This window comes from Poecilia reticulata, chromosome 2 (assembly GCF_904066995.2).
Source record: "Poecilia reticulata chromosome 2, P_reticulata-male-v2, whole genome shotgun sequence".
In the NCBI taxonomy this organism is placed as follows: domain Eukaryota; kingdom Metazoa; phylum Chordata; class Actinopteri; order Cyprinodontiformes; family Poeciliidae; genus Poecilia; species Poecilia reticulata.
In genome coordinates, this window is record NC_088831.1 from 6,768,423 (window position 1) to 6,783,680 (window position 15,258).

At 40.5% G+C, this 15,258-nt stretch overlaps 3 protein-coding genes across 6 annotated transcripts in view; 1 reads left to right on the forward strand and 2 right to left on the reverse strand.

Moving 5' to 3' along the window:
- Positions 1–1,583: 1,583 nt before the first annotated feature.
- On the reverse strand, positions 1,584–7,926 carry atg13 (ATG13 autophagy related 13 homolog (S. cerevisiae)). Of its 2 annotated transcripts, XM_008426579.3 has the most exons (18): positions 7,755–7,926; positions 6,713–6,793; positions 6,465–6,545; positions 6,224–6,343; positions 6,079–6,125; positions 5,866–6,006; positions 5,740–5,780; positions 5,567–5,663; positions 5,381–5,488; positions 5,206–5,299; positions 4,986–5,084; positions 4,593–4,661; positions 4,077–4,174; positions 3,856–3,997; positions 3,679–3,756; positions 3,453–3,560; positions 3,114–3,242; positions 1,584–2,586 (listed from the first exon to the last, which is right to left on the reverse strand). In XM_008426579.3, exons 2-18 carry the CDS (start codon positions 6,779–6,781, stop codon positions 2,509–2,511), a joined length of 1,599 nt encoding a protein of 532 aa, XP_008424801.2. In that variant the 5' UTR covers positions 6,782–6,793; positions 7,755–7,926; the 3' UTR covers positions 1,584–2,508. The 2 variants fall into 2 exon arrangements, with proteins under 2 accessions (XP_008424801.2, XP_008424806.2); XM_008426584.3 differs by lacking the exon at positions 4,986–5,084.
- Positions 7,927–8,100: 174 nt separating this feature from the next.
- harbi1 (harbinger transposase derived 1) lies at positions 8,101–13,457 on the forward strand. Of its 2 annotated transcripts, none has more exons than XM_081616307.1 (7): positions 8,101–8,177; positions 9,306–9,471; positions 10,827–11,029; positions 11,106–11,193; positions 11,574–11,778; positions 11,856–12,031; positions 12,108–13,457. In XM_081616307.1, exons 2-7 carry the CDS (start codon positions 9,307–9,309, stop codon positions 12,306–12,308), a joined length of 1,038 nt encoding a protein of 345 aa, XP_081472433.1. In that variant the 5' UTR covers positions 8,101–8,177; position 9,306; the 3' UTR covers positions 12,309–13,457. The 2 variants fall into 2 exon arrangements, with proteins under 2 accessions (XP_081472433.1, XP_081472426.1); XM_081616300.1 differs by lacking the exon at positions 8,101–8,177 and adding an exon at positions 8,667–8,958.
- The window catches only part of creb3l1 (cAMP responsive element binding protein 3-like 1), a 31,563-nt gene continuing 28,942 nt past the window's right edge, over positions 12,638–15,258 (reverse strand). For both annotated transcript variants that reach the window (XM_008426625.3, XM_008426617.3), the window contains one exon: positions 12,638–15,186. In XM_008426625.3, the coding sequence (XP_008424847.2) occupies positions 15,150–15,186 (37 nt within the window). In that variant the 3' untranslated portion in view covers positions 12,638–15,149. The remainder of the gene's footprint in view (positions 15,187–15,258) is intronic.

Below are 15,258 nucleotides of genomic sequence, written 5' to 3' on the forward strand. Positions count from 1 at the left end.
CTTCTGAGATTGTTTTATTTAAAATCTTAGTGTGCACATACTCTGCAATAAATTAGTGTATATTATACAAGCTTTTTTTTTTTTTTACACTGGTAACCATGATTTGGTTTTACGAAAGGAGGCACTGTATTTAAACATTTTTCAGGTTTAAATAACTACGGAAAACTTTTACTCCAGAATATTCAATTGCCTAATAGTTGTCTATTCTTCTGCATGTTGAAATGTCTCATTTATTTGGTTTATTTCCATTATTCCCTTTTTATGTTTTTCTGGTGCCTTTCATTTAATCTTTGGTGCTTAGACATTTTAGTTGCCGTAAATGCATGGTGAGCTTTAGTTTTTATTTAAAATTGGTCTAGGAATGAAGTCAGTCTGGCACTTTTACTAATATGTTGGAACCTTGAGCTGATGAATACCTGAAATACAGTTACTAGATAACTTTGAATTATACTAATGACCGATTAAAAATAGAAATGTGATTGGCCGAACAGTGGGCGTTAATATTTGAGGGTCAAGAGTCAACCTAAGCTAAGCAAAATAATTTACATTGCGGGGTTTAAAACGCTTACAGATTTCAATTAAGATGTTAAAGTATTAAGTATTGTTCCAAAACAAAATTCTTACTTTCTTTGCTTTTTCTCCATTTTTCCTTGAATGCATCATGTCAGACGGAGGACGGAGTGGAAGTAAAGCGAAGATAACTTGACCTCCAATTATCACAAAGTTTTAAATGTCTTAGTTTGGACTTTTATTTTTTTTTAGTCAAGGAATCTTTCGGAAGATAACACTACACCTAGAAACAATCTACCAGTAAGTCAACTTCCAGCTACTGTTTCACTCGTTAGCTTTACCTGTGGTGTGAGCATTAGCTGAAGGTCCATCGGTCCGTTTCAGACGCCTGGCGAAAGAACTGGATCATTTTTCCACCACTTCTAAACAAGGGAGTTCAGCATAGACGGCGTTTTGTTCTTCAAACACTACCGCTGGTTATAACATCTTTAACTACCTTTAGCGTTAAAGATGTTTTAACGCTAAGCTAAGCACCGACGCTAGGTGGTGCTATAACTTATTCTGGAGGAGACTGAGCACCTCCAAGCAAATAGTATTTTCTATTTCAGTTTTATGTAATAATTCCGTTTCATTGTGAATAGATTTAACCTAGAAAGCAAAAATAACAGGCTAAGAATATTTCAAAACAAAACGGGCAGTAAATAAGCCTTTAGGGTCACAGTGCATAAGAAATGAAATTGTCTAGCTGGAAAGTTAGGTGGAAGGAAACAAGTACTTTATTGGTCATGTAGCTTAAATTTACACATAACCTTAAAAACTATGTAAAATGATAATGTAACAGTTCTGATCCTGCTGCCTGAATAGTTCCCAGAGATTTTATGTAACCCTTTTAATTAGTATGCATAGACTTTAAAAAAACATTTAATTGGGGAGTTCAAGTTACTTCAGAAATGTTAGCGCAATTTTGTTTGTCCGGTATGAAATGGTAACTTTACCCCTGTGTAGTAATCGTCCACTGTTTAATTAGAAAAGGATTTGAGTTCATTTCGAGCTAAAACGGAAAAGACGCACAGTAAACAGAGCAGCCAGGCTTTATTAGGACATCTACTTCAACAGAATACTTTAAATCAAAACTTTCAACCATGAATGCTGTGGGTAGCTGGGAATTCTTTATCCTTTTTACATATTTCACACAATATACATGAATGTGTTGGAACGGTTCTTAATTTAGTCCCAATGCAAGCAGCCTGGGGCCAATCAGAGCTTCAGGGTGGTCATGTTGGAGCTGATTCCAGGGTACCTGTTGAGTGTTTGTTTCCATCTCTGAGTCAACGGGTTGAGCTTTCCGGCTGCAGTCTGACATGTGGGCTCTGCTCACAGAGAAACTGCAGCTTCTTCACTGTCAAATGTGTCTGGGGTTCATCTGGTCCAATTCACAGTGGCTGTTTAAATCCCCAGGCCAGCTGGGAACGCCACGCTCTGCACAACCAACGAATTAATCTTTTTCATTTATAAGAAAAACACAGTGAGTTTATGCTCTGCAGGGTTATGAGCAACATCCAGAAAAAGAAAAGGAAAAAAAAAAACCTTTTTAGACATGTTAAAAACCTGTTTTTTTTTTGTTGTTTTTTTACATTTACAGGTTAAGAGAAAGGGAGGATTTATAACGAGGGCATTACTAGCGGAATCTGTCCGTGGATTTGCATGGCTGCCCCATGATCGTTTGACTACAAGAGCAGAATTATGCAACACATAAATTAAAGCTGTCGGTTTGATCGCAGCCTCCAGACGGCGATGGTAAGTGAGCCAGTGTCACCAGATATTACAGTATTTACAGTGAAGCAGACTATAAGTGAACAGGTAAGAAGTTTTCAGACACAAACAGCTTTTAAACATGATGTATTCTGACTAATTCTCACACGACACACAGAGAGACCTCCGCCCCTTCTTCTGATCAATTCAGCTTTTAGTCGCAGGCCGACTTTTCCTTCATTCGTCCTACTGAAGCATGTCCACAAACGCGTCAAATTCGTCGATGTTCTTCTCGTACACGCGCAGTTTCTCTGGCAGAGAGTCCTGCAAACGAACCAGCTCACATCAGTCCTTTGTTTAATGTTCTTCAACTAAAAATGTAGCGCAAAACGATGATGGCGTATCAGGGCCATTGTAGTTAGAAGAAAGGTTTCTCTGAAATTTTTCGAGAAAAAAAAAAAGATGGAGTTTTTTTGAGCTTCAAAAGCGAAAAGTTTGCTAGAAAATAAAAGACATTTGAGATTAATATGAGATTTTCTAGAAATAAGAGTTTCAAAAGTCAAATTTGACTTTTTAAAAAGAACATTTCTGGGATCCCAAAATAATACATTTTCTGGGGGTTTTTTTTTCTTCTTTTAATTTCTGAGATGAATCAAAAAAAAGATTTCAGTGTTGTTGTTTTTTTTTATTTTCAAACTCAAATTTCCCAAGTTTTTCTTTCTAGAAAATGTCCAGCTTTTTTGTAGAAATAAACTTTTATTTTATTACATTTTTTGTTTTTTCATAACAATCTACAATGGCCCCAATACACCATCGGACAAAACAAGAGGGGAAGAGGGCGCGTCGTTTACCAGGTCGTCAGCCATCGACTGGGAGCTGGTGTGCAGCGAGAGGCTGGCCAGCTGTGGAGGGTTCTGAAACTCTCGGTAGAAAGTGCCCAGATCCATCGGCAGAAGGTCGTCTTTAGAGAAAGCTGGACGCTGCACACAGGGACAGATAAAAAAAAAAACTAAATCAGACCATGATTAGCATCGTTCTCCTTCAATGTTACTTACGTCTGTACTACCGAATGAATAACAAAATAAATATGGGATTCTAGTGAGAAAAACGTATTAATTTAAAAAGTGGCCGCTTTACTCAGTTGTTTGTGTGTTTTATGCTGATAGTTTTTGAAGTCAGAAACCACTCACAAAGTCGACCATGACAAAGTCGTCCTGCGGTCCCGATCCGTCCGAGCCCTGAGAGTGAAGGCTGGCCTGCAGGGGCGACTGGGAGGGAGGAGAGTCCGGAGGACGCACCTGACCACAAAAACACACACACACACACACACACACACACACACACGGTCACCTCCCAGCAGCAGGACGCACAAGACTAAAGACGCTGAGGTACGTGTTAAAAACCAGATCAGATCACCATGGGATCGTTCTCCTCAGAGTCCAGGCCACGAGGAGCAAACGCGGCGAATGGGAGATCCAGACTGGCAGCTGTTATCTACACAGACGCACACAAACAAAAAAAAAACTTATCTTTTTACCAGCTTTCATGGAGAGGACAGTGAGGGGAGACCGGGTGTCATGTCGCATTGATTACCTGAGTGTTGGGTTTATTCACAAAAGCCCCGACCTTCCTTGTGAACGCGTTGAGGGACTCCACCGGGTCAGAGGGAGAGACGCTCCTCCTCCCGTCGTCCCTCCTTCCCTCTCCGCTCTGCATCAGGCCGTCTTCATCCCCACTGTTGGGCAGCGCCATCAGAGTTTTTCTTAGCGATATTTTCCAAATTAAACTGAAGGTGCTGGTGTGAAGGAACGCACCTGCTGCTCGGTGTGTTTGGAGCGTTTTCTACGGTCAGATGGACATCCGCTCCATGAGGAGGCTGATTCGGAACCAGAACGTTCCCGCCTTCTTTAACCTGGGAGAGAGAACGTCACTGAGCAGAAGCCGAGGGACTCGAGTACTGATATTTTCCGACAATAGAAAGTGTTGATTACAACACAAAATATAAATCTTTTTTACAACCAAGCTCTTATACCAAGTAGGTCCTCGTCTCTCCAGAGACTTCTACTGAAAAATCTATATTACTGCACCCACATCAGGTTTTGTCTAATTTATTAAACTTGACTAAATACAGAAAAAGTTTCAAAAGAAAGTCGCCCAAACCCTGTTTTTATAACTGAGAATGCATTTGTTCAAGTAAACCCCCCAAAATGTATTTTAATCTTTTAATACTTTTGACTCAATGATTTTGGAAAACTCCTGGCTTAAGTTTTCATACCTCTTTAACTTTATTATTTCCCCAAGTAAACATCTGTTTACTTTGTGCTGCATACCTGGTTTGTGTTGAACTCAGCAGCTCCTCCTGTAGGTGCAGGCTGGTAGGACAACCTGGAAGCATAGAGCTGCAGAGACAAAAAAAACAACAAAAAACAGGAAATAATAACCAAGTAGCAAACACTAAAGTTCCTGTTGGTGCTGAAGGGATGTGAGAAGGTGTGTGTCAAGCATTATGAGTCAACTACGTTGCTACAAGTGACAGCGAACCACAACAAAGTGAAGCTACAGGGATGCAAAAACTCAGCTCTAAGCTAGCTGCAAGGACTCCGGAGGTCAAGCGATGGAGAAGGTTGTGATGAACACAAAACTAGAGAGGCGAAGTCTGTTGGGTGAGCTTCAGCGCTTCTCACACAAAAAACACACACCGTCAAACACCACTAAAGACTCACATTGTGAGTGACAAGTCCTGGAGCCAATGGGAGCTGGAGACTGTCCAGCGGGAGGGGCTTGGACAGTTTGGAAGGGGACGGACTCAGAGTGCAGACACACTGAGTCCACGTGAACGACAAAAGTTAAAGGAAACGGACGAGAAAACGAGAGAAGAGAGTGAAATGATAATCAGGAGTGAGACTCGACAAATAAAGAGAGAGAGGAGGAGTGTGGGCTCACCTGAGAGGGAGGGGAGGTGGAGAAGGAGGTGGTGCAGACCTCCTGAGAGTCGTGAACTCCAGCAAACGCTCCGCCGTCGTCCTCATCCGGGGCTCTGAAGACGCACAGACAGGAAGTGGTTTCGTCGAAGCACAGGAAGCTAGAGGACGACTCAGAAGCAACCGGGAAGGCCTACCTGTAGTTGCAGGGCTGTCCCATTGTGATTGGACGCTGGTTGCCGCAGGGCGCGTCCACAAAGTGATCCACGATGATTCCCATGATGGGAGCCGACCGTTCGAACTGCCTGCAGAGGAAATCCAGACTGTCGTTAACCTGCTGAGCTGAAGGACGGACTGAGCTGCAGTGGCAACGTGCTGGTCACCTGCTGGACATGAACGCCAGGTTGGTGCGGTAGGCACATGACAGCGTTACCGTGCCGACCGGGGTGCCGACAACACCGACGCGCACCGTTTGGAAACCTCGGTTAAAAAAAAATTCAAATTGACTGACAGACCGAGGACAATCACACATTAAACAGACCAGAACTAAAGTTACCTTCTCCTAATCCACCCAGCTGGACTTCCCCAAAGTAGATCCTACACAGGAGACAACATTTAGGTGGATATCTTAATTTTTATATGGCTGAATTCAAGAGATCGGCGTCGGCGCTGATCAGGACACCTGTACAATATGACGTAGTCGTGGCCCTGCTTTCTGGACAGCTTATAGGCTGGAGTCACTCTGGTGATGGCCAGCAGAGATTTTAGGAGGACAGACAGCCGGTTATAGACGGTGTACGACACTTTAATGTCCTTATCGCACCTGCAGGAGAGCCAGAAATCACGCAGGTTAAACGTGGAACGGTAGCTAAGCTGGAGCTGAAACGCTGCTTACTTCTCGTTCATCTCCAGGCACCAAGTCTCTAACTCCATGGAGTCTCCCTGAGCAATGAAGATGGAGACAAAACAAGATGAATTTAGCAACAAAAACTCTCCTTGGTTATGAGAAGCTGAAACTAAAGAGACTTTATGAGTTCTACCTCTGAGGTCTTTAGGGAGATCTCCACACACATGGATCGGCCGATGCCTGGAAGCTGGCCGGCCAGCGCCTTCTTGGCCTCATGAGTGACCTCTGGGATGTCTTTGATGGCCAAGTTAAACTAAACAGAACGTGGAACAGGGGGAAAAAAAAAATGCTTCACATCAGAAGACCATCAAGGTAGAGGTATGAAATGATAAAAGAAAAGAAAAATAAATTAAAACGGAGCTTTAGTTTTTTACCCAGTCTGAGCCGGTGGGTGACGAAGACGAGCGAGTGCAGATCTTCTCCCCCAGGCGAGCCTGAACGATCACCTGAACGGTCTACAGACAAACACAAACAGAGGTGTGGGAATGAATCTGGAGAAAGTTGCTGAAAACAGGGATGTGGACGTCTAAATGGATGACAAAAAAAAATCTGGAAAACTTTTGGAACAAGTGAAAAAGCCTTTAGATACAACATAAACGTAAGCCTTAGGCTGCCCTCTGACCTTTAAGGCAAAAAACTTGATGAACTTGTCCAAGTCTTTCTTATCCTGTGGACTCAGGTCACCGTCCATGTTGTCACGACCCTGCGGATCACAGGAGACACAATCTATTAGGACATTTTTCTGCATCATTCATTAAAAAAAAACCCAGTTATTTATATAAATGTATAAGAAATTGAAATACTTAAATAATTATGTAAAAAGTAAGTCATAAAGCAATCTTTAAACAACACAAAGACCTTTACAGAACCCATGAACTTTACAACCAAGTGTCAAATAGGAGCAATGTTAAGGCAAAAACATAGAAAAGTAAGTAAAAATAAATGTATTGCAAAAATAAAAGCTTAAAATATTCCAATCTAAATTAATAGAATGTTAACAGTAAAAAAGCAAATCATGTAATTACAAATATATTACATTTTTAATACACAAAAGTAGAGGCACAGATAATTAAATGCAAAACCAAATGTACATTTTTGGATTTTCCACTCTCTGTTCTATGCTCATCATGCTTAATCATAAGAATGATCAAAATAACTAAATTAGGTGCAAAACTTAGCTTTTTGCTGTAAAAAGCATCAAAAAATGTTGAACTACTTAAGCCACAAACCAAAGCAAAGTTTGACCTACATAAACAATTTTGGCTTAAAGCTAATGTTTCTGCATTTTCGTATTTCTAAATGAAATGAATGCAGAGAGAAAGTGTTCGACATAACAGCGACATCCGTTGTTTACAAAGGCAGCTTTTAAACCTTACACAACCCTTAGTTCTGGAAAACAAATAAGGCCTCCACGCTTATTAGAAATAAACCTGATTAAATATGGAGGTCATTCATAGTACAAAGACTGACTGCAACATTTTTTCATCTACAGCGTCTGTTATATGAAAAACGAAAACATAACAGGAGGATTTCTGGAATAACTACTGCTTGTTTTCCTGACAGAATAGTGAGTCACTGCTATACCAGCGTTAGCATGTTGCTAATGCTAGCTGACTGGCTGAATAACGAGGGCTTTGTAAAGCGTTAAAAACACCAAAACTTACATTAGCCGTTTCCTTAGCGATGGGCGTTCAATATAATAGACATGAGCTTAAACACATAACAGAATTAGTATTTTCTATAAACATTCATAGGCCATTTTCGGACACACATAACGTCAGCAGCTGCTGTGCCACTTTTCTGTTTATCTTCTCCATGTCGACGTGTTTATGTAGCAGCGATCTCCAACTCGCACTTTCGCTACATCCTTCTTCTGTAATATTTATTCACTTGAACAGCATAGTATACAATTATATTATGCATAACTCTGAGGACACCTTTAGTGAACTAGAAAACATTTAATTTTATATATATATATATATATATATATATATATACTAAATTTGCTGTGTCGAATCTGCGATTGGATACCGCAAACGAAGTTTCCTTTGGCTTATTTTGGTTGCCAGATGCTAGCTTATCTGAAGGTAAACTATGGTTTTTAAAGGTATTGAAAAGGCTTAGAGGTTGATTTGAAGTCAGCTAGTTTCACCGAGTCTGCAGAGTTGTTAGGCGGACCATACTGAGCTGAGATTAGACCCAATGGAACGAAGCTAGCTAAAAACTAGATAGAAAATTGGGTTAGCACTTGTGTTTATGTTATGCTATCTTAAGCCTCTTTAGGCTTAACAAAGCTTTTCTTTGCCTGTTTAAAAAGCACATATCACGATGTTAATGCTGCATTGTACCAAAATGAATGCATATGCGTAATGCATACATTTAAATATATACCAGCAATATAGAATCACGAGAAAGCCTTAATGGAGCATCCTGAAGAGAAATAGCTAACCCAGACATAGTACCTGCAAAAGTATTTACACTCTTCGAACTTCACATTTTGTCACATTAGAACCACAATCTTCACAGGATTTTTTTGGGGTATTTTCTGTGACAGACCAGACAAAGTAGTGCCTAGTTGTAAAATAGAAGAAAAATTATGCCTGGTGTCCAGTTTGCAAGTGTTTTGAGTTATGCCTTAACTGGCTTTTTATGTTTAGAGACCCGATGTTCACAGATTTTTATCAGAATTTAGGCTTGGAATTTAACTAGGACATAAACCATGTTTAGCTTCATTGTTGTGCTGGAAGGTGAACCTCCTGTCCAGTCTCAAGTAATTTCCACCCTTAAACAGAGGATCTCAGCTTCCCTGTGTCTGCTGAAGAAAAGCAGCCCCACAGCATGCTGCTACCACCACCGTGTTTCATTGTGGTCAGTGTGACGAAGATACCAGTGCGGTGTTACTTTACTGTCTCACACAGCTTTTTGCATTTTGCCCAAAAAAGTTATGTTTTGGCATTATCTGTGTCACATGTTGTCTTTTTGACATTTTTATTTCAATTATAAAAATACATTTTTCTTTTCATTTTACTTATTATTGTTGATGGGTTTTTGTTTTGTCTTTCCTTGTAACCTGTTAGTGCATGGCAACACAAACGCTTAAAACTAGTTTCTTCTGCAGGAAAACTGAAAATGACTCATCAATGTTTCACAAAAAATATTTCACTTGGCACACAATTTACATTTTCTGCATTGTGCTTCTTCTTCTTTTCCCTCAGCATGGCCGTCCCTATAGCCATCTTAGACTGCGATCTTCTTCTGCATGAGCGAGGCCATAAGACTCTGGAGCGCTTTGACCTGGACACCGTTTCAAACAGCGTTCTCCTCTCAAACTTTGGATTTCCGAGAGACTTCATCCTGTATCTGGTGGAATTACTCAGAGAGGTGTGCACTTAGGCCTGTCGCGATAAACGATAAATCAATTAATCGGACGATAAATTAAACCTATCGACCTCATTTTAATTATCGTCTTTATCGTCTCTTCCGGCCTTTTTTCTTTCTGTTGATGACACTGAATGAAAAAGGCTCAGCTCCGGTGCTCTCCACTGACCCTCCCTTCCTCATTTCCTTAGTCTAATGTCCAGCGCACATTACACGAGTTGTCGGCCCATTCCCAAAACCTGAGACACCTTAGCCGACAGAAATCCTAGGTATAACGGTTCGATCGGGTTGGTCGTGCCGTGTGGTGTCCAGCCACATGGGCACAAAAATAATGGCTACAAGTCCAGTTAACTCATTTTAAAATCAGGCATTAATCAATGCTTATCTAGAATCTACCTGTGATGCATGTGGCTAGAGTCAGCGTAAAGTCCTGACTGAATGAAAATCATTATAACCTATTTATGTCACGTTAACGAAGAACAGCTGAAAACTTACCGGGTTCATCAACTGAGGTAGCAATTTGGCTCCAACTCCTCTCCTTGTCATTTCTATATTATTTTCACGAAATGTTGAATAAACATTAATGTTGTTTCCACATATCTCCAATGTCCGCCCTCCGTAATTTCCCCTCAGAAAGCGCTGAGGAGAATCCGCGCTTTCTGATTGGCTACCTGTCACATTCAACGGGCTGCGTTAAGCTCCCAGTCGGGGAAAACCCCTGATTTATTTCGGAGCGGCCACGACGATCTACCGTAACCCACCACACACTACAGGATGATCGGTTAGATCGGCCAACGATCTAAGATTGTCATAAGAGGAAAATAGGGGCAAAAAAATCGTGTAGTATGAACTACTGCATTAGGTAGTCGGATGTGCCCATCTTCTCTATTTAAATCTAGTGATTACTGAAGGACAATATAGTATACAGACTTCATAATCTGCACTCTTTTGGTTGAATGCAGTATGTATTTCTACTTTGGCTTTATGCTGTTTAGTTTTTATTCAAGTATGTTTTTTGTTAATGGAGACTGAGAATCAATTTTATTTTTGTTTTTGATTGTTTTGTTTATTTAGTTTATCAGTTCCAGTGTTACATGTTCTTTTGAAAATAAAGTGCATCTATCAGGAAATCGCATGTATTATTAGTCATTTCCATTAAATCAGTGTCAAAAGGTCTTGAAACAATATTATCGTTTATCGCAATAATTTTTTAGACAATTTATCGTCCAGCAAAATTTGTTATTGTGACAGGCCTATGTGCACTTAATAATCATTACTTTTTAAAGATTTCCGTCTTAAAAAGAAGTGATGTTTGCAGTTCCCATATTGCGTCACCTCTCGTAATTTCCATTCGGCAGACTCTTTCCAGGAGAACCCTGAGATCCAGAGCAATCAGTCCCGAGGTTCAGGTGTTGGCAGCGTTGGGCTTCTATACGTCTGGCTCGTTCCAGACGTCCATGGGGGATATAATAGGGATCAGCCAGGCGTCCATGTCCAGATGTGTGACCAATGTGACTAAAGCTCTGGTGGAGAAAGCGCCACAGTTCATCACTTTCAACAGGTACATATGTTACACTTTGATTTAACGCTCGCCACCTTTATGGGAAATTTTAAACTAATGCATGCTGTTCAAACAGAGATCCGTCCAACAGAGAGTACTCCTTCGAGGAGTTTCAGAGGGTGGCAGGATTTCCAGGAGTCCTCGGCGTTCTCGACTGTGTTCAGGTTAGCTGATCAAAAGACTCTCACCTTCACTTTCTTTTTTAGCAATGCCTGGAAAATTGTGTCTTATAGAAAAGATGGCCACAAAGTAGGGAATAACTGTAAAGCAGCAGAAGAGCAGGTTTTAGAACGGTTTAAGTGTGATTTGCCTTTTATATTCAGTTATCCTCAATATACAGATACATCTAAAAAATTACAGTATGAAAAAATTCAATTTTGGTCTATTTTTCATTTCAGAAATTGAAACTCACATATTATATAGATTCACTACACAGAAATAGGGGTCAAACATAAAAAGATAATTGCTAAAGAAGCTGGATTTTCACTCAAAGCAAAATTTAGAATAAAGCAGGTGGAAGTTCGTCTTAACCCTTCCTCAACAGGTGGCCATCAAAGCCCCGAACAGCGACGCCTCCTCTTACGTGAACAAGAAGGGTTTTCACTCCATAGCCTGCCAGCTGGTCTGCAACGCCCGGGGGCTTTTACTCAGCGCTGAAACGTGGCCCGGCGGCCTGGAGGACACCAAGATTATGCAGAGGTCAGCCATTTCCAAACAGCTGCAGGACAACGAGGAGGGCTGGCTGCTGGGTGAGGCGCGCTCCCAGGAGCTGTCGCGCGTTTGACGTTCAGAGGTCCGACGGTAATGCAGGTCTGCTCTTTGAAAGGTGACGGACGTTATCCTTTGAAGAAGTGGCTGATGACGCCGGTTGAGAGCCCAGGAACGGCTGGAGAGTTTCAGTATAACCTGGCCCACACCGTGACGCACGAGATAGTGGACAGAACTTTCAGGGCCATTCAGACCAGATTCAGATGTTTAGACGGCATCAAAGGGAACCTGCAGGTATGTTTTTAATAAAGCCTCCATATTCCTGTGTAAGCAAAATGACATGCATAAGGTTTCTCTCCATCATGAGCAGTATTCTCCTGAGAGGAGCTCGTCCATCCTCCTGGCCTGCTGCGTTCTGCACAACGCCTCGCTGCATTCCGGCCTGGACGCCTGGACTCTGGAGAGGACGGAGCCGCTGGAGCAGCCCAAGGGTCCCGAGCAGACGCTGGAGGAGCGGGACAGCGAGGCGGAGGAGCTCCGGAAACACATTATACTGAAACACTTCAGCTAGAGACTTAGCCACAGAGGACAGAGACCAGAACAAGACTGGATGGATGGATCAATGAATGGATGGATGAATGATTGGATGGATGGTAAGTAGACATCATGGATGGATGGATGGATGGATGGATGGATGGATGGATGGATGGATGGATGGATGGATGGATGGATGGATGGATGGATGGATGGATGGATGGATGGATGGATGGATGGATGGATGGATGGATGGATGGATGGATGGATGGATGGATGGATGGATGGATGGATGGATGGATGGATGGATCTCTCTCCATCCCTTTATGTTAGACACAGGGAGGAATGAAGTCCACAGACACTGAGTTGCTGATGCAGATTTTTAATATTTTGCTCATTTCTACTCTACTGACTACTACTATGATAACATAGATATATATATATATATGTATATATATATGGAGGAACATGCAGGACGCTATACAACAAACAGAGACAACACATCCAAACACATTTCAAACAGCCTGGCGCCCCCTAGAGGCTCCTGACTGCTTTCTCAGGACATTCAGGTAACCTTGCAATAATCAATCGCCTCCTGGACTAATCAAACTGTGTGTAGTTGCCGTGTCATCTCAGTTAATTACAAATTGACCCCCCCGCCCCTCAATCATCATTTCTTTCATTTTGATGCCCCTCACCCCCTTTTGTTTTCTTCCCCACATGATGTTCCACAGGCTAAAATCTGGGATTATGACAGTACAAAAACAAGGCCCACTATTTACAACAACTACGCTGGAAGTTGTTATTAATTATGTACATTTGGTATTTGGTCCCAGACGAATAAGAGAGAGAGAGAGAGAAAGAGAGAGAGTGGATCTGGCTGCAGTCACATAATGCATTTCTGTTCTCTACCGATGACAAAATGGAGACAAAATCAATTAACTAAATGGAAGAAAGGAAAGGAGGAAACCCGTGATGAAGCGAAATGCGTTATACACAGCTTTTGGACTAAAATGACTTGTTTGGGGTTTTCAGAACAGCATTGTGTTACAGATAGTGGTGAGGAAATCTTCAGATTTCATTATAGTGTTCAATCAAACTGAAACTAGTGGTGCTTTTTCTCCTGCAATGCTTCATCAATATTTACACACTTTCTACAAGCAATCAATAAATACAACAAATACTGCTGCTGCATGATAATTGGTGATCTATTTTTCTTTTTCCTTTTTTTTCTTTTTTTTTTCTTTACATTTTTTTTATTTGTGGCCAAGAAATAGAAGTTAGAAATGTAGAAAATAATCTTTTTTTTTTATTATTCTGAAGCACCCAATTCATGCGACAGCAGTTTTACGCCATGAAACTTCACCTCTTCTGAAATGCCAAATCATCTCCTTTTTTATTTTGCATAAAATAAATATGCTAATTTTTCAATGCTCGTAATATATTAGAAGTTTTCTTTTTGTGTTTTTGTTATTATTTAAAAAACAATAAGATAAACTAACTTAAAAAAAATCAGTACATGTATTTTTTTTCCCGCATAAATTAAATATGCTTTTTTTTTTGATGCTGCAAATATATTACATATACAATTTATATTTTCCAAAAAACAAAAAAAAACTTTGACGTGATGCTTCCTACCCTCAGAACGGCCCCCGCTTTATGAAAGAAAAGAACACACCTCCCGAGAAATACCAAAATCTAAGAAAAAATTAGACATTTGGTCAGAATTAGAAGTAAAAAAAAATGCTTATTAAATGATAGAGTTGCAGAAATAACCTATAATTTGTGTTTTATTTTGAAAATCAAAAAAAGTGCTAGGACCTTTTAATAAATGCATGCTACAGTTCTCCACACTTACTGGCTGGCACCTCTGGTAGACGTGTAAAAAAGCCTTAAAATAAATAAATGTTATTATTCAGAAAAAAATCCCAAATTTTATTTTTCAGTCCATTTCAACTTTTTTAAGATGATCTACATGTAAAATAATGTTTTATTTAATAATCCTGGGCTTCCTGTTACTTTGGGGTATGAATAAATATGACATGATGGAGTGGCTAGTTTCCCTTAGATACTTCAAAATGAGAAAGACAAGAGAACATGCCACATGGGAAGGCAAACTAGGGTTGCCATGCAGCTACTTATTTTAAGGCATTTTACACATCTTTATCACAGATAGTTATATTTTGCATCGTGTGTGCGGTCAAATGGGCCATACTGGACCGCAGAACAAGGAAGGCACTTTAAAATAGTACTGCTTCAATATCTGAAGCATTAGGTAAATAAACCTGGTTCCTTCTAGACTTTAGCGGATTTTTCTGTTTGTTTTATTATTTATTATTTCAAAATCATCTTTTTCGAGTTGAAATTTGAAAGCATATTTTGCAGCTTTGTAATACTGGCTACTAGTAATTTTAAAAATCAAGCATCGACTCATTCTAAGCGAACAATGAACCCTTTCTTATTAGGTGATTCTTCTTAAAAATGGGATTTTGAGACTTATGTTTTTTAACTGAATGTTTTAGTATAAAAAAAACATCAAATCAGATAGTAAAGATTGACCAAGACAACTATGTGCTGGCCTATCATATAAAATAATAATGTGCCAAAATGTGGAGAAGTACTTTTGCACGGCATTGTGCAGGCAAACTGATTCAGTGAAATGAGTTGCTTACTTTAAATTAGACTTGTAGTGCATTAAAACAACAATAAAGTTGATGTTTACATCCAGAGTGTTCAAGTACAACAGAAAGATGAAGGGTGCTTGACGTGGGTGATGAAGCTGGGCTGATTTGTAGCCGGAGCGATGTGGGAACAGGAGGACGGTCGCTGGTTTGGAACCAGCGGGCGGAGCGCTTCGAGCAGGAAGAGGATGTAAGAGTCAGAAAACCTCCGAGACTCCGCCTGGTTTGGTTTCTCTGAGGAGACGGAAGGGGAAGAAGTAGTTTAAGACCCGACATGGAGCCTGTGTGGAATCACTGCAGCTTTCG

Bases quoted from the DNA above. Each gene is read 5' to 3' on its own strand.
- atg13 (XM_008426579.3), bottom strand. From the start codon at position 6,781: ATGGACGGTGACCTGAGTCCACAGGATAAGAAAGACTTGGACAAGTTC. The intron at 6,546-6,712 runs GTCAGAGGGCAG...GTTTGTCTGTAG, and splicing joins TCAAGTTTTTTGCCTTAAAG to ACCGTTCAGGTGATCGTTCA. The intron at 3,561-3,678 runs GTGATCTGATCT...TTTTGTGGTCAG, and splicing joins CTGAGGAGAACGATCCCATG to GTGCGTCCTCCGGACTCTCC.
- harbi1 (XM_081616300.1), top strand. From the start codon at position 8,810: ATGTTTAGCTTCATTGTTGTGCTGGAAGGTGAACCTCCTGTCCAGTCT. The intron at 8,959-9,305 runs GTCAGTGTGACG...CTTTTCCCTCAG, and splicing joins CACCACCGTGTTTCATTGTG to CATGGCCGTCCCTATAGCCA. The intron at 9,472-10,826 runs GTGTGCACTTAG...TCCATTCGGCAG, and splicing joins TGGTGGAATTACTCAGAGAG to ACTCTTTCCAGGAGAACCCT.